The following is an 18878-nucleotide window of genomic DNA, read 5'->3' on the forward strand; positions in this document are numbered from 1 at the left end:
TATCATGTGTAGCTGGCACTGCTGGGGGGCATATTGTGTGTAGCTGGCACTGCTAGGGGGCATGTCATGTGTAGCTGGCACTGCACATTGTGTATCTGACACTATACTGGAGACATTGGGGGAAATTTACTAAGCTCCCGATTTTGACCGAGATGCCGTTTTTTCATCAAAGTGTCATCTCGGTAATTTACTAAACACTAATCACGGCAGAGATGAGGGCATTCGTAATTTTTTGCAAGTCCAAGTAAAAAATTACGAATGAATACACCATCGGTCAAAACGCGGCTGTTTAAGTATGAATCTCGGTCATTTACTAAGAAGTGCAAAGCAAAAAACAAACAAACACTGCCGTGAAAAATTACAACTCGTAAAAAAGTGCTAAAAAAAAACAGACCTTTTTTTTTTATTCGTGATTGGATAGGCATGCACGGATCCATGAGATCCGTGCATGTATATCAGTGGGAAGGGGTGGGAAAGTGCTTATTTTTTCAAAAAAAATTGCGTGGGGTCCCCCCTCCTAAGCATAACCAGCCTTGGGCTCTTTGAGCCGATCCTGGTTGCAAAAATATGGGGGGGAAAATGACAGGGGTTCCCCCATATTTAAGCAACCAGCATCGGGCTCTGCGCCTGGTCCTGGTCCCAAAAATACGGGGGACAAAAAGAGTAGGGGTCCCCCGTATTTTTAAAACCAGCACCGGGCTCCACTAGCTGGACAGATAATGCCACAGCCGGGGGTCACTTTTATATAGTGCCCTGCGGCCGTGGCATCAAAAATCCAACTAGTCACCCCTGGCCGGGGTACCCTGGGGGAGTGGGGACCCCTTCAATCAAGGGGTCCCCCCCCCAGCCACCCAAGGGCCAGGGGTGAAGCCCGAGGCTGTCCCCCCCCCATCCAATGGGCTGCGGATGGGGAGGCTGATAGCCTTTGTTGTAAAAGAAAAGATATTGTTTTTAGTAGCAGTACTACAAGTCCCAGCAAGCCTCCCCCGCATGCTGGTACTTGGAGAACCACAAGTACCAGCATGCGGCGGAAAAACTGGCCCGCTGGTACCTGTAGTACTACTACTAAAAAAATACCCAAAAAAAGACAAGACACACACACCGTGAAAGTATAATTTTATTACATACATACACACATACATACATACTTACCTTAAGTTCCCACGCAGGTCGGTCCTCTTCTCCAGTAGAATCCAAGGGGTACCTGTTGAAGAAATTATACTCACGAGATCCAGGGGTCCAGGCTCCTCGGGAAATCCAGGGGTAATCCACGTACTTGAAAAACAAAACAAAACGGTGTCCCGACCACGAACTGAAAGGGGACCCATGTTTGCACATGGGTCACCTTTCCACGAATGCCAGAAACCCACTCTGACTTCTGTCTAAGTGGGTTTCTTCAGCCAATCAGGGAGCGCCACGTTGTAGCACTCTCCTGATCAGCTGTGTGGTCCTGTCCTCACTGACAGGCAGCACACGGCAGTGTTACAATGTAGCGCCTATGCGCTACATTGTAACCAATGATGGGAACTTTCTGCCCTGCGGTTGACCTAAAGTGACGTCACCGCTGAGCAGAAAGTTCCCATCATTGGTTACAATGTAGCGCATAGGCGCTACATTGTAACACTGCCGTGTGCTGCCTGTCAGTGAGGACAGGACCACACAGCTGATCAGGAGAGTGCTACAACGTGGCGCTCCCTGATTGGCTGAAGAAACCCACTTAGACAGAAGTCAGAGTGGGTTTCTGGCATTCGTGGAAAGGTGACCCATGTGCAAACATGGGTCCCCTTTCAGTTCGTGGTCGGGACACCGTTTTTTTTTTTTTTTCAAGTACGTGGATTACCCCTGGATTTCCCGAGGAGCCTGGACCCCTGGATCTCGTGAGTATAATTTCTTCAACAGGTACCCCTTGGATTCTACTGGAGAAGAGGACCGACCTGCGTGGGAACTTAAGGTAAGTATGTATGTATGTGTGTATGTATGTAATAAAATTATACTTTCACGGTGTGTGTGTCTTGTCTTTTTTTGGGTATTTTTTTAGTAGTAGTACTACAGGTACCAGCGGGCCAGTTTTTCCGCCGCATGCTGGTACTTGTGGTTCTCCAAGTACCAGCATGCGGGGGAGGCTTGCTGGGACTTGTAGTACTGCTACTAAAAACAATATCTTTTCTTTTACAACAAAGGCTATCAGCCTCCCCATCCGCAGCCCATTGGATGGGGGGGGACAGCCTCGGGCTTCACCCCTGGCCCTTGGGTGGCTGGGGGGGGGGACCCCTTGATTGAAGGGGTCCCCACTCCCACAGGGTACCCCGGCCAGGGGTGACTAGTTGGATTTTTGATGCCACGGCCGCAGGGCACTATATAAAAGTGACCCCCGGCTGTGGCATTATCTGTCCAGCTAGTGGAGCCCGGTGCTGGTTTTAAAAATACGGGGGACCCCTACTCTTTTTGTCCCCCGTATTTTTGGGACCAGGACCAGGCGCAGAGCCCGATGCTGGTTGCTTAAATATGGGGGAACCCCTGTCATTTTCCCCCCCATATTTTTGCAACCAGGATCGGCTCAAAGAACCCGAGGCTGGTTATGCTTAGGAGGGGGGACCCCACGCATTTTTTTTTATTATTTTACAGTGTTTAATTAAAAAAAAAAAAAAAACCCAGCACGGATCACACAGATCCGGCCGAGATTGATTGTAAAAAAAGTCGGCAGTGTTTTGCTAATCACTGCCGTAAAAATAGAAAAAAAACCACGAATGACATCGACATCGGAACAAAAGAAAAACCTGAATACGACAGCTTAGTAAATTAGTCGTAATCAATTCAAAAAGTTGCAGTTTTACACTTTCGATGTCATTCGTGATTGAACTTTGACCTGAAACGGGAAAATACGAATCTTAGTAAATTTAACCCCATTGTGTGTAAGGAACCCTACTGTGGCTGTTATGTGTAAGGCTGCTAATTGTGGGGGTAATTCCAAGTTGATCGCAGCAGGAAATTTTTTAGCAGTTGGGCAAAACCATGTGCACTGCAGGGGGGGGGGGGGGGGGGGGGGCAGATATAACATGTGCAGAGAGAGATAGATTTGGGTGTGGTGAGTTCAATCTGCAATCTAATTTGCAGTGTAAAAATAAAGCAGCCAGTATTTACCCTGCACAGAAACAAAATAACCCACCCAAATCTAACTCTCCCTGCACATGTTATATCTGCCTCCCCTGCAGTGCACATGGTTTTGCCCAACTGCTACAAAATATCCTGCTGCGATCAACTTGGAATTATCCCCTGTGTGCGTAGAGGGGGTGTGAAAATATATTTATTTATAGTCTAATAATATGAAGTTATGAGGACACGCCCACTTTTCCAGAGGCCACACCCACTTGTCCTGGAGCGCACACATGACGGGGGGGGGGGGGGGGGGGGGGGGGGCGCTTTTACATGTTCTCGCTCAGGGTACTAGTAGACCTGGAGCCGGCCCTGAGTACAGGGGAGGGTGATGCTAAAACATACCCTTGCTTCGGGCACCAGGGCACCTAGCTACACCTCTCCCTATGTGGCTTTTACTATTTTAAATAGAGCTGTCTGGTATACCCCCCCCCCCCCCCCCCCCCCCTCATTACCAGGGCCGGCAAAGCTTGTTTTTTTGGGGTGTATTTATTGTTCAATGCACAACTAATTTTTTCTCTCATTACCTTTAAGGCATTCCACATCCTAGACTTTAAACATGTTCTATAGTTGTACTGCTGCACACATCTGACATTTTACATCTAATCTATAGCAGTGTTTCCCAGCTCCAGTCATCAGAAACCCCTAACAGTGCATGTTTTTCAGATCTCCTCAGTATCACAGTTGCAATAATTTGCTCCACCTGTGGGTCTTTTAAATTGCGATAGTGAGTAATGGCTACACCTGTGCACTAACTGGGACATCTGGAAAAATAGGATTTTAATTACCTACCGGCAAATCCTTTTCTCGTAGTCCGTAGAGAATACTGGGGTCCATTTAGTACCATGGGGTACAGACAGGTCCACTAGGAGCCATGGGCACTTTAAGAATTTGATAGTGTGGGCTGGCTCCTCCCTCTATGCCCCTCCTACCAGACTCGGTCTAGGAAACTGTGCCCGAGGAGACGGACATACTTTGAAAGAAGGATAGATAAGGATAGTGGTGAGATTCCGAACCAGCACACACAAGAGGAAAGCCAAGCTAACCAAACTTGAAACAGGAACAGCAATGGCTGAACCAACATTACTAACTAAGTAACAGTGCAGGAAGAACGAAGCACTGGGCGGGCACCCAGTATCTTCTACGGACTACGAGAAAAGGATTTACAGGTAGGTAATTAAAATCCTATTTTCTCTTACGTCCTAGTGGATACTGGGGTCTATTTAGTACCATGGGGATGTACCAAAGCTCCCAAACTGGGTGGGAGAGTGCTGAGGTTCCTGCAGAACTGACTGTCCAAACTGAAGGTCCACAGAGGCCAAAGTATCACACTTGTAGAACTTAGCAAACGTGTTCGAACCTGACCAAGTAGCTGCTCGGCAGAGTTGTAAAGCAGGGACAACCCGGACAGCCACCCAGGAAGAACCCACCGACCTAGTAGAGTGGACCAGTACAGATTTTGGACATGGCAAACTTGCAGTGGAATAAGCATACTGGATAGCAAGTCTGATCCAGCATGCAATCGTCTGCTTTGAAGCAGGACACCCAATCTTATTGGGATCATAAAGAACAAACAGCGAGTTGGTCTTTCTGTCACAAACTATTCTTTTCACATACACCTTCAAAGCCCTCACAACCACAATAGGTTGGTTGATGTGAAATGCGGACACTACCTTAGGAAGAAATTGCTGACGAGTTTTGAGTTCAGCTCTGTCCTCATGGAAAATTAAATAGGGACTTTTGTGAGACAAATCCCCCAGCTCCGACACACGTCTTGCTGAAGCCAAGGCCAACAGTGTGACGGTCTTCCACGTAAGATATTTTACGTCCACCTCCTGTAACAGTTGGAGGAATTGCAGCACCATATTGAGATCCCAAGGTGCTGGGGGAGACACAAAGGGAGGTTGGATGTGCAGAACACCTTTCAAGAACGTCTTGACCTCAGGGAGAGAAGCCAATTGTTTCTGAAAGAAAATGGACACGGACGAAATCTGGACTTTTATGGAGCCCATATGCAGGCCCGCATCCACACCTGCCTGCAGAAAACATCCCAGATGAAATTCCACCGCAGAATATTTCTGCTCTCACACCAAGAGACATATTTCTTCCAAATATGATGGTAATGTTTAGACGTTACCCCCTTCCTGGCTTTGATCATAGTCGGGATAACCTTGTTAGGGATCCCTCTTCTGGCTAGAATCAGCCGTTCAACTTCCATGCTGTTAAACGTAGCCGTGGTAAGTCCTGATAGATGAACGGCCCTGTTGCAGAAGATCCTCACGAAGAGGTAGAGGCCACGGATCTTCGAGTAGCATCTCCAGAAGGTCCGTGTACCAGGCCCTTCTTGGCCAGTCCGGAGCAATGAGTATTGCTTGAACCTTTTCCCTTTTTATTCATTTTAGAATTCTTGGGATCAGAGGAAGTGGAGGAAACACGTACAACATCTGCTAGACCCATGGAGTCATCAAGGTGTCTATCGCCACCGCCTGTGGGTCTCTCGACCTGGAACAATACCGCCTGGGCTTCTTGTTGAGATGAGAGGCCATCATGTTGATCTGTGGATATCCCCATCGACTTGTCAAGCACCTGAACACTTCCGGGTGAAGGCCCCACTCCCCCGGGTGCAGGTCGTGTCTGCTGAGGAAGTCTGCTTCCCAGTTGTCTACTCCCAGAATGAAGACCGCTGAAAATGCCACAGCGTTTCTTTTTGCTCAGAGGAGAATTCTTGACACCTCTGACATTGCTGCTCTGCTTTTCGTTCCGCCCTGTCGGTTTATCTACGTTATTGCCGTCACATTGTCTGACTGGACCTGAATTGCCTGATCTCAAAGAAGATGTGAGGCCTGCAGAAGGGCGTTGTATATGGCCCTGACTTCCAGAACGTTGATTGGAAGGATGACTTCCTGACTTGTCCATCTTCCCTGAAAGTGCACCCCCTGAGTGACTGCTCCCCAACCTCTGAGGCTTGCATCTCTGGTTAACAGAATCCAGTTCTGAATTCCGAACCTCCGTCCTGCGACGAGGTGAGAAGACTATAGCTACCACAGAACGGAGACCCTGGCCTTTGGCGACAGACGGATCCTCTGGTGCATGTCAAGATGCGATCCGGACCATTTGTCAAACAGATCGAGCTGGAAGGGTCTTGCGTGAAACCTTCCGTATTGAAGTGCTTTGTAAGAGGCTACCATTTCCCCCAGAAGGCAGATGCACTGACACCCGGGTTGGCTTCAGGACATCCCGCACCATCGACTAGATTACCAATGCCTTTTCCAACGGAAGGAATACCTTTTGTGACACCGTGTCCAGTATAATTTTTAGGAATGGGAGCCTCCGTACTGGCTCTAGGTAATATTTCAGAAGGTTCAGAAGACACCCGTGATCCTGGAGGAGTTTGGTTGAGAGAGCAATGCTGTCGAGCAACCTCTCCCTGGATGGCACTTTTATCAGGAGATCGTCCAGGAATTATGTTCACTCCCTGTTTGCGGAGTAGAAACATTATCTCTGCCATCACCTTAGTGAATACCCTCGGTGCCGTGGAGAGACTAAATGGCAGGGCCTGGAACTGGTAGTGACAGTCCTGCAGTGAAAACTGTAGATAAGCCTGATGAGGGGGCCAGATCGGAATATGAAGGTAAGCATCCTTGATATCCAGAGACACTAGGAATTCCCCCTCCTCCAGACCTGAGATCACCGCTCTCAGAGACTCCATCTTGAATTTGAACACTCGTAAGTACAGGTTCAAAGACTTGAGGTTCAGAATCGGTCTTACCGAACTGTCCGGCTTCGGTACTACGAACAAGTTAAAATAGTGCCACTTGTTTAGTAGATGAGGTGGAACTGGAACAATGACCTGAGTCTGTACCAGTTTTTGGATGGCATGCTGTAAAGTTATACTTGCCTCTTGTGAAACTGGCAAGCCTGATTTGAAGAATCTGTGAGGTGTGAGCTCTTGGAACTCCAGTCTATAGCCATGGGAAATAAGATCTATGACCCAGGGATCCTGGCACGAATTTGACCAGATCTGACTGAAGAATTGTAGTCGGGCTCCCACCTGACAGCCTTCCAGGCATTGCGGTCCACCGTCATGCTGAAGTCTTTGAGGAAGCAGAGCTTGAAGTCTGTTCCTGAGCACCAGCAGTTGCTGGTTTGCGTGGTTTACATCTTGCGCTGCTGGAGGACATAGAAGCACCTCTGGATTTGCCCTTGAACTTGGACGTCGGAAAGGACTGTAACTTAGAAGCTGAATAAGTCTTCTTGGTTGGGGGGGGGGCTGCGGAAAGATACGTAGACTTACCCACAGTAGCTGTGGAGATCCATTTGTCTCTCTCCAAACAAGGCCTCTCCTGTGAACAGTAGGCCTTCCACGCCTTTCCTGGAGTCCGCGTCAGCAGTCCACTGGCGTAGCCACAAGCCCCTGCGTGCCGAAACTGCCATAGCGGTGCTGCGTGCATTAAGTACACCTATTTCCTTTATGGCTCCTACCATAAAGTTCGCAGAGTCCTATATATCCTGCAGGAGTAAGACAACATCCCCCTAGATAAGGAATCTAACCCTTCAATTAAGTTACCTGACCATTTCGCAATGGCTTTAGTGATCCACGCACATGCAATAGTGGGTCTTTGGGCCACCCCAGCAGCTGTATGCAATGATTTGAGTGTAGTCTCAATTTTACGATCAGCCGTATCCTTTAGGGAGGCTGCACCAGGAACAGGCAATACAATTTTACGTGACAGCCTAGAGACTGATGCGTCCACTATCGGTGGATTTTCCCATTTTTTCCTATCCTCCAAAGGAAAAGGAAAAGATGAGAGCAACCTTTTAGGGATCTGAAACTTCTTATCAGGATTAACCCACAGTTCTTCAAACAGGGTATTTAATTCCTTTGACACAGGAAAAGTAACTGAGGACTTCTTTACATTAAAATAAGATTCCTCACACTCCTCTGACACCTCATCAGGAATATGCAGAACATCTCTGATAGCCTCTATAAGAGCCTCTATTCCCTGTGACAGAGCCACATCCCCCCACCCCTCCCTCTCCAAGTCCACCTCACCCTGCTCCAATTCAGACCCATCAGCGCCAGATTGCAGGATATGGGCTTTTGCCTACAAATGGGAGGGGACTGAGTCTCTGTTCATAAACTCATCCAGTTTGTTTTGAGTATTGCGTCTCTTTCTCATTGCGAAAGAGTGGAAATAATTCCTTTGAGAGAATTGGAAATAATTCCTTTGAGAGAATTAAGAGTGGAAATAATTCCTTTGAGAGAGAGAGTGGAAATAATTATTTTGAGAGAATTAACCCACTCCGGTTCAGCACCGCTAGCTTGTGATCCCTGAGTAACCAGTGAGCCCCCTGGTGAAGAGGAACACTCTGCTGTACAAGAAACACACATTTTGCCTGACATAATGTAAATGTGACAGCACACACAGAGGAAAGGTTAAACACAATTAACCCACAAAGAGCCCTTCAGGGAGACACAGAGATGTTTCGAGCCAGTGCCCACTGCGCCTTTATCGCTAAGGCCAAGCTTAGCCAGGTCACAGACTAAGTACCCTGGTAGGGGACTTAGTACACTAATAGTCGCTCCCCCCCTGCTATGACCCCCTGGTACCGCTGAGGTCATCTGGAGTCACACCGGAGGAGCTGCGCATCCCTGTCCTGTCAGCGTCTGTGTCCACTGCAGAGGGAAAATGGTGCTGGTGAGCTGCTGGATCCTCTCATAGTGAAGCCTCGCCCCTTCAATGGTGCGCGGTCTTCAGGCTTTTTTTATACCGGTTGAGGAATCTGGTGCTTAAAATGGAGAGAAACCATTTTAAGGCTGCGTTGCCAGTGTGGGTACTGTGTACCGTGTAGTGAGACGCAGTTGAGGATTCTGCTAAAATACAGCATGTTAAAAAAAATCTTATCACAATGTCCAATTTAAAACCAACATTTACTATTTTTTTCTGTAGGAGGCTGCAGAAATGTCTGTTTCACTTGTCAAACCACAAGTGCAAGCATGCCCGGACATTCTTGGTTTCCTAGCACTGGGAGTCCGTCTCTTCAAAAAAAATAATCTTAAAATAAAGAGAGAACAGACACACTGGATGTTGTATACATTTATTAAATAATCCACACATCCCTCATTCCCCAATTTATTACTCCAGTTCTCTGGTTCCTTTAACAGTGCATGTTTCCCTTACGTCCTAGAGGCTACTGGGGTCTATTTAGTACCATGGGGTATAGACAGGTCCACTAGGAGCCATGGGCACTTTAAGAATTTGATAGTGCGTGCTGGCTCCTCCCCTCTATGCCCTTCCTACCTGACTCAGTGTAGAAAATGTGCCCAGAGGAGCCAGTCACGTTTGGGAAGCTCCTGAAGAGTTTTCTACATTTATTTTCTATGTTTGTTGCATTCAGGCAGGGCTGGTTGGCACCAGCCTGCCTGCTTCGTGGAACTTGGGGATGGAATGGCCCAACCTCTTGAAGGGTTAATGGTCCCGTTCCCCGCTGATAGGACACTGAGCTCCTAAGGGAACCATTGGCAAGCCCCACTACGGCCAGCGTACGTTCCCGCAGCACGTCGCCACTCCTAACAGAGCCAGAAGAATGAAGAGTGGTGAGTACTGAGCTGGTGTCCCGGTTAGCGGGGCGCCGGCCATTATGGCGGCACAAGGGTACGGAGACGCACGGCTTCTGAACGGGGCGGAATGCGTCTCCAGACACAGTACACCGCAATTTCAGCATGATCGCTAAAAATAGGGTAGCCTCCTGCCGACGCAGCCTGGCTGCTCCCGCAGGAGGCTCTACGCCATTTTTGTGATTGCAGCAGCTGCGTGTGACGTCACGCAGCTGCCTCGATCACGCCCACGTTTTTACGCCACACTCCATCTTGGAAATGGATTGTTGCGCCCTGACGGGCACATGCGCAGAATAGGCACTGCGCATGCACCCGCGGGGCAATCGTAGAAATTCCAGTTGGATCGCTCTTTGCAATCCAACCTGGATTAGCCCCTAAATCCAGCTCTGGATGTATGGTCGGCATTCGCCTACACAAAGTTATCACTTTGCGCCAGTGTATACTCCAGAAAAAATTGGGACAGGTGAAACTAATCAGAATAGACTGGTGGGACTCACAGTGAGGACACTGATCAGAGTCATAGGAATGTCTGCACTTGCTGCTCATCAAGTCCCTGTTTTTTGCTCAGGAAATAAAACTCGCTTGGTGTAGTGCTGTAGCTGCGTCACAGCCTCCGCTACCTCCCTATGACATCGCGCTTCACGCTTTGGTGGTCATTCCGAGTTGTTCGCTCGCTGCCGATTTTCGCTATACTGCGATTATCCGCTAACTGCGCATGCGCAATGTTCGCAGGGCCGGTTCGAATGCCCTCGGCGCCCCGGGCAGGGAATGGGGGCGTGGCTTACTACAGGGGCGTGGTCAGACACGCCCCCTGTACAGCAGAAGCGCCGCTTAAATGCTGAGCGGTGCGCGATGACGTCGTCGCGCACCGCACAGCAAAAGGTCCTCTCCGCGAAGGGAAACTAGACGCGTAGTGTCTAGTTCCCTTCGCGGAGAGGACCTTTGCTGTGCGGTGCGTGATGACGTCATCGCGCACCGCTCAGTAATGGTCCTCTTTGCGAAGGGAAACTAGACGCTACGCGTCTAGTTCCCTTCACGGGACCAGAGCCGCAGGAGCCGGGGGGACACAGCGGGCAGCGGAGGGCACAGCAGTGGCGGATCTTGCCATGGTGCGGCGCCCTCCGGATGGCGCCAGCGCCCTCCGGAAGGCGGCGCCCCGGGCAAAAGTACTGCTTGCCCGTGGCAAGATCCGCTACTGAATGTTCGCAGAGCGCATGTACCTAGTTAGGTATTTTACTCATGGCATTACGAAGTTTTTTCATCGCTCTGCTGATTGTAGTGTGATTGACAGGAAGTGGGTGTTTCTGGGCGGAAACTGTCCGTTTTATGGGAGTGTGCGGAAAAACGCAGGCGTTCGAGTTGCAAAAACGCAGGAGTGGCTGCAGAAACGGGGGAGTATTTGGCAAACGCTGGGTGTGTTTGTGACGTCAAACCAGGAACGAAAAGGACTGAGCTGGTCGCAATGGCAGAGTAAGTCTGGAGCTACTCAGAAACAGCTAAGAAATTTATATTTGCAATTCTGCTAATCTTTCGTTCGCAAATCTACTAAGCTAAGATACACTCCCAGAGGGCGGCGGCTTAGCGTGTGCAATGCTGCTAAAAGCAGCTAGCGAGCGAACAACTCGGAATCACCCCCTTTATCAGGACGAGAGAAAAAAGAAGTACAACTCCCAGCATGCCTTGCCAATTTCAGGGCGGATGTGGTGGGTTGAATGAGCGCTCTGTGGGCGGAGCATAGTAGCGAGAACAGGGCAAGCAGGAAGTAACCCTGGTCCCTGTGTGCAGCGTGAGCTTCCACGCCAAACTCCCCGGGAAACCCATGGTTGTCCCGTGAGCTCCCGGCAGCGCGCACTCTGCTGCCATTTCCGCCAGTGACCGGGAACGTTGCGCTCACTGGAATCACCACCATGAAGCCTCTCGGCGCTCGCCCGGGACCCTCCTTCAGCGTCCGGCCGGGGAAGGGCGGCTCTGCACGGAAACGCCAGCTGCTGGCTGAGCGCTGCAAGCTGGCCGCCTCTGAGATGCCCAAAGCCAAGGCCAGCACCTCCGAGGAGAGCCCGGGACACAGCGCGCTGCTGGTGGAGGAGGGCATCTGTGTGATGGTGCTGGGGTCCGGCCAGGTCAGTGCCCTGGGCTGGGGAACCATTGCAGCGCGTTGACGGTCATATATAGCGGGGAGGTGTATCCAAATTTGGAGAGACACAGAGCGGAGGAGTTGCCCATAGCAACCCGTCAGCTCCCAGTTAACATTTATGTAGCTAGAATCTGATTGGTTGCTGTGGGAAATTTCTCCACTAGTCCAATCTCATCACTGCTTGATACATCATCCCCTAAATCCAATACCATGCCTGCATGTAGTTGCTAGAATCAAGTGGGCTAAAGGACCTACAACGTCAGGGAAAGGAGCCACGTCACCAGGGGGAGGAGCTAGGCCAGCGGGATATTTCTGTCACTATCCACGCCACCAGCTACCCACTTTAGTAAACCAGTGGCAAGCAGAGCGAGCCACCGTGCCCGAAGCGTGGCAAGCGAAGCGAGCCCATGAGGGTACATTCCGGGTACCCTGTTTGGGCATGGCTCCTCCCCCTGGTGTCGTCAGAGGTCCTTTCTCAAACTTGATTCTAGACATAACCATGCCTTTATGTTGGCACGGGTGTAGTATGGTATGCCGGCGGCCGGGCTCCCGGCGACCTGCATACCGGCGCCGGTAGCCCGACCGCTGGCATACCGACAGCGTGGCGAGCGCAAATGAGCCCCTTACGGGCTCGCTGCGCTCGCCACGCTGCAGGCGCTACGCGCGCCACACTATTTTATTCTCCCTCCAAGGGGGTCGTGGACCCCCACGAGGGAGACAGGTGTCGGCTGACGGGATTCCGGCGCCGGTATACTGTGCGCCGGGATCCCGACAGTCGGCATACTGAAGACCACCCCTTGGCACAACAGGCCTGGTTAGTCACCTGGGAAGAGGAGGGGCTTACATGAAATGGGTGGAGTGTTCCCTAGCAGTGGGCTTAGTAGGAGGTGGTTCCGGTTTGTAGGTCGACAGTCTATAGGTCGACCATTAATGGACGCCATGAAAAGGTTGACAGGTTTAAAAGGTCGAGTTGACACATTTTGGGGTGTTTTTCAACTTTATCATACTGTACCATCCACATGGACTACAATTGCAGTGTTCATGCTAGGCTGTTCTAGCAGGACGCTGCTGCCTTGCCCGATTTTTAAAGGGTAAGATATGCCCTGCCCCTTTAGCGGCACCCTGGTAACATAGCCTGCTCGCTGCCTTGCTGCATGAATAGATGCCGCGCACACGTCATCTATTCACATTCATGGGAAAAGTTGGAGGAAGCACAGCATCTACGCACGCCCCCATCAGTGATGCCGATGGCTGGGGCATTAGTGATGTCGATGGGGGACAGACCGCCCCCAATAGTGATGCCAGCGGGACACCCCCCTACCCTTTTCACTTGTGTGCATACTGCCCCTATCCTAGGGGGAACACTATGATTGGGAATAGTAACCTGTGTAGAGCAAGGCACCTTGCCCGAAAGCATGGCCACCGAAGCAGCACGCCAATAGGGCTTTTTTGTGTCAGAAAATGACAAAACACCTAAAAAAAAAATTGTTTACCATTTCTACCTATTCCATGTTAACCTTTTGCCCCTGTTGACCTTTTGCATGTCGACCAACCATTTTGGTCAGCCTATTGGTTGTAGACCTTTATAGTGTAGATCTAATGATCCACATCCTATCGGGACATAGGTTGTTTGTCCTGATTTCACTTGTGTAAATGTAGGGTGGTATGTTGACAGTTATAATACTATATGTCAGTGGTTCCCAAACTGGGTGCCATGGTCCCTGGGGTGCCTCGGGGGACTGTCAGGGATGACCTGGGTTGGTAGTTCAGGACCAATTCAAATTACTTTGAATTACCATGTGATAGGCAAAACCAGTGCTTGTGGCTTCCAATCATAACACATGACATATAAACACAATTTCTCTGACGTCCTAAGTGGATGCTGGGACTCCGTAAGGACCATGGGGAATAGCGGCTCCGCAGGAGACTGGGCACAACTAAAAGAAAGCCTTAGACTACTGGTGTGCACTGGCTCCTCCCACTATGACCCTCCTCCAGACTTCAGTTAGAATCTTGTGCCCGGCTGAGCTGGATGCACACTAGGGGCTCTCCTGAGCTCCTAGAAAGAAAGTATATTTAGGTTTTTTATTTTACAGTGAGATCTGTTGGCAACAGACTCACTGCAACGAGGGACTAAGGGGAGAAGAAGCGAACCTACCTAACTGGTGGTAGCTTGGGCTTCTTAGGCTACTGGACACCATTAGCTCCAGAGGGATCGACCACAGGACCCGACCTCGCTGTTCGGTCCCGGAGCCGCGCCGCCGCCCCCCTTACAGAGCCAGAAGCAAGAAGTGTTCCTGAAAATCGGCGGCTGAAGACTTCTGTCTTCAACAAGGTAGCGCACAGCACTGCAGCTGTGCGCCATTGCTCCTCATGCACACCTCACACTCCGGTCACTGATGGGTGCAGGGCGCTGGGGGGGTGCGCCCTGAGGGCAATATAAGACACCTTGGCTGGCAAATCTACACCATATATAGTCAGGAAGGCTATATAGGTGTAAAAATACCCCTGCCAGAATTCCAGAAAAAGCAAGAGAAGTCCGCTGGAAAAGGGGCGGGGCCATCTCCCTCAGCACACTGGCGCCATTTTTCCCTCACAGCTCCGCTGGAAGGACGCTCCCTGGCTCTCCCCTGCAGTGTCAAGCTACATAAGGGTAAAAAAGAGAGGGGAGGCACTAAATTTAGGTGCAGTATATATAATATAAGCAGCTATAAGGGAAAAACACTCATTTATAGTGGGATCCCTGTGTTAAATAGCGCTCTGGTGTGTGCTGGCATACTCTCTCTCTGTCTCCCCAAAGGGCTTTGTGGGGTCCTGTCCTCTGTCAGAGCATTCCCTGTGTGTATACGGTGTGTCGGTACGATTGTGTCGACATGTTTGATGAGGAGGCTTATGTGGATGCGGAGCAGATGCCGATAAATGTGATGTCACCCCCTGCGGGGTCGACACCTGAGTGGATGGTGCTGTGGAAGGAATTACGCGACAGTGTCGACTCCTTGCATAAAAGGTTTGACGACATACCATGTGGGACAGCCGGCTTCTCAGCCTGTGCCTGCCCAGGCGTCTCAAAAGCCATCAGGGGCTCTAAAACGCCCGATACCTCAGATGGCAGACACAATGTCGACACGGATACTGACTCCAGTGTCGACGACGATGAGACTAATGTAACTTCCAGTAGGGCCACACGTTACATGATTGAGGCAATGAAAAATGTGTTGCACATTTCTGATGTTACCCCCGGTACCACAAAAAAGGGTATTATGTTTGGAGAGAAAAAACTACCAGTAGCTTTTCCTCCATCTGAGGAGTTAAATGAAGTGTGTGAAGAAGCGTGGGCTTCCCCTGATAAGAAACTGGTAATTTCTGAGAGGTTACTAATGGCGTACCCTTTCCCGCCAGAGGATAGGTCACGTTGGGAAACATCCCCTAGGGTGGATAAAGCGCTCACACGCTTGTCAAAGAAGGTGGCACTACCGTCTCCGGATACGGCCGCCCTGAAGGAATCTGCTGATAGAAAGCAGGAGGCTATCCTGAAGTCTATATATACACACACAGGTGTTATGCTGAGACCAGCCATTGCTTCAGCATGGATGTGCAGTGCTGCAGCTGCGTGGTCAGATTCCCTGTCGGAAAATATTGATACCCTAGACAGGGACACTATATTGCTAACCGTAGAGCATATTAAAGACGCACTTTTATACATGAGGGATGCACAGAGGGATATTTGCCGGCTGGCATCTAAAATAAGTGCAATGTCCATTTCTGCCAGGAGAGGGTTATGGACTCGGCAGTGGACAGGAGATGCAGATTCTAAAAGGCACATGGAAGTTCTGCCTTATAAGGGTGAGGAGTTGTTCGGGGATGGTCTCTCGGACCTCGTTTCCACAGCAACAGCTGGGAAGTCTACATTTTTACCCCATGTTCCCTCACAGCCAAAGAAAGCACCGTATTATCAGGTACAGTCCTTTCGGCCCAGTAGGGGCAAGCGGGTTAAGGGCGCGTTCTTTCTGCGCAGAGGCAGAGGTAGAGGGAAAAAGCTGCAGCATACAGCCAGTTCCCAGGAGCAAAAGTCCTCCCCCGCTTCCTCTAAGTCCACAGCATGACGCTGGGGCTCCACTGGTGGAGCCAGGTACGGTGGGGGCCCGTCTCAAATATTTCAGCAATCAGTGGGCTCGCTCACGGGTGGATCCCTGGATCTTTCAAGTAGTATCTCAGGGGTACAAGCTGGAATTCGAGACATCTTCCCCCCCCCCGCCGTTTCTTCAAATCTTCCTTACCAACCACTCCCTCAGGCAGGGAGGCAGTGTTACAGGCAATTCACAAGCTGTATTCACAACGGGTGATAGTAAAGGTGCCCCTACTTCAACAAGGACGGGGTTACTATTCCACAATGTTTGTGGTACTGAAACCGGATGGTTCGGTGAGACCCATTTTAAATTTGAAATCCTTGAACACATATATAAAAAAATTAAAGTTCAAGATGGAATCGATCAGGGCGGTTATTGCAAGCCTGGACGAGGGGGATTACATGGTATCACTGGACATCAAGGATGTTTACCTGCATGTCCCCATTTACCATCCTCACCAGGAGTACCTCAGATTTGTGGTACAGGATTGTCATTACCAATTCCAGACGTTGCCGTTCGGTCTATCCACGGCTCCGAGGGTCTTTACCAAGGTAATGGCCGAAATGATGATACTCCTTCGAAAGAAGGGAGTTTTAATTATCCCGTACTTGGACGATCTCCTGATAAAGGCGAGGTCCAGGGAGCAGTTGTTGGTCGGGGTAGCACTATCTCGGGAGGTGCTACAACAGCACGGCTGGATTCTGAATATTCCAAAGTCACAGCTGGTCCCTACGACACGTCTACTGTTCCTGGGGATGGTTCTGGACACAGAACAGAAAAAAGTGTTTCTCCCGGAGGAGAAGGCCAAGGAGCTGTCATCTCTAGTCAGAGGCCTCCTAAAACCAAAACAGGTGTCGGTGCATCACTGCACGCGGATCCTGGGAAAGATGGTAGCTTCCTACGAAGCAATTCCATTCGGCAGGTTCCATGCAAGAACCTTTCAGTGGGACCTGTTGGACAAGTGGTCCGGATCGCATCTTCGGATGCATCGGCTGATAACCCTGTCTCCAAGGACAAGGGTGTCTCTGCTGTGGTGGCTGCAGAGTGCTCATCTTCAAGAGGGCCGCAGATTCGGCATACAGGACTGGGTCCTGGTGACCACGGATGCCAGCCTTCGAGGCTGGGGGGCAGTCACACAGGGAAGAAACTTCCAAGGACTATGGTCAAGTCAGGAGGCCTCCCTGCACATAAATATTCTGGAAGTGAGGGCCATTTACAATGCCCTAAGTCAGGCAAAACCCCTGCTTCAAAACCAGCCGGTACTGATCCAGTCAGACAACATCACGGCGGTCGCCCATGTAAACCGACAGGGCGGTACAAGAAGCAGGACGGCGATGGCAGAAGCCACAAGGATTCTCCGATGGGCGGAAAATCACGTGTTAGCACTGTCAGCAGTGTTCATTCCGGGAATGGACAACTGGGAAGCAGACTTCCTCAGCAGGCACGACCTCCAACCGGGAGAGTGGGGACTTCATCCAGAAGTCTTCCAACTGATTGTAAACCGTTGGGAAAGGCCACAGGTGGACATGATGGCGTCCCGCCTAAACAAAAAGCTAGAAAAGTATTGCGCCAGGTCAAGAGACCCGCAGGCGATAGCTGTGGACGCTCTAGTGACACCGTGGGTGTACCGGTCGGTTTATGTGTTCCCTCTTCTTCCTCTCATACCAAAGGTACTGAGGATAATAAGGAGAAGAGGAGTAAGAACTATACTCATTGTTCCGGATTGGCCAAGAAGAGCTTGGTACCTGGAACTTCAAGAAATGATCTCAGAGGACCCATGGCCTCTGCCGCTCAGACAGGACCTGCTGCAGCAGGGGCCCTGTCTGTTCCAAGACTTACCGCGGCTGCGTTTGACGGCATGGCGGTTGAACACCGGATCCTGAAGGAAAAGGGCATTCCGGAGGAAGTCATTCCTACGCTGATTAAAGCTAGGAAAGAAGTAACTGCAAACCATTATCACCGCATATGGCGAAAATATGTTGCGTGGTGTTAGGCCAGGAAGGCCCCAACGGAAGAATTTCAGCTGGGCCATTTCCTGCACTTTCTACAGTCAGGGGGTGACTATGGGCCTAAAATTGGGTTCCATTAAGGTCCAGATTTCGGCTCTATCGATTTTCTTCCAGAGAGAACTGGCTTCATTACCTGAAGTTCAAACTTTTGTTAAGGGAGTGCTGCATATTCAGCCCCCTTTTGTGCCTCCAGTGGCACCTTGGGATCTCTACGTGGTGTTGGATTTCCTAAAGTCACATTGGTTTGAGCCACTTAAGACCGTGGAATTGAAATATCTCACGTGGAAAGTGGTCATGTTGTTGGCCTTAGCTTCGGCCAGGCGTGTATCAGAATTGGCGGCTTTGTCATGTAAAAGCCCTTATCTGATTTTCCATATGGATAGGGCAGAATTGAGTACTCGTCCCCATTTTCTCCCTAAGGTGGTGTCAGCCTTTCATCTGAACCAACCTATTGTGGTGCCTGCGGCTACTAAAGACTTGGTGGATTCCAAGTTGTTGGATGTAGTCAGGGCCCTGAAAATTTGTTTCCAGGACAGCTGGAGTCAGAAAGACTGACTCGCTATTTATCCTGTATGCGCCCAACAAGTTGGGTGCACCTGCTTCAAAGCAGACTATTGCTCGCTGGATCTGTAGTACGATTCAGCTTGCACATTTTGCGGCTGGCCTGCCGCATCCTTAATCAGTAAAAGCCCATTCCACGAGGAAAGTGGGCTCTTCTTGGCCGGCTGCCCGAGGGGTCTCGGCTCTACAACTTTGCCGAGCAGCTACTTGGTCGGGGTCAAACACATTTGCTAAATTCTACAAGTTTGACACCCTGGCTGAGGAGGACCTAGAGC

The 18878-nt window shown here is 50.2% G+C and overlaps 1 protein-coding gene across 1 annotated transcript in view; it reads left to right on the forward strand.

Annotated features, from left to right (window-relative positions):
* The first annotated feature begins 11486 nt into the window (after positions 1-11486).
* NOL9 (nucleolar protein 9) overlaps positions 11487-18878 on the forward strand; it is a 76921-nt gene continuing 69529 nt past the window's right edge. Inside the window, exon 1 of the mRNA XM_063943406.1 lies at positions 11487-11892. Coding sequence (XP_063799476.1) covers positions 11680-11892 — 213 coding nt within the window. The 5' untranslated portion in view covers positions 11487-11679. The remainder of the gene's footprint in view (positions 11893-18878) is intronic.

The sequence above is a fragment of the Pseudophryne corroboree genome, chromosome 10, assembly GCF_028390025.1.
Source record: "Pseudophryne corroboree isolate aPseCor3 chromosome 10, aPseCor3.hap2, whole genome shotgun sequence".
Taxonomy (NCBI): domain Eukaryota; kingdom Metazoa; phylum Chordata; class Amphibia; order Anura; family Myobatrachidae; genus Pseudophryne; species Pseudophryne corroboree.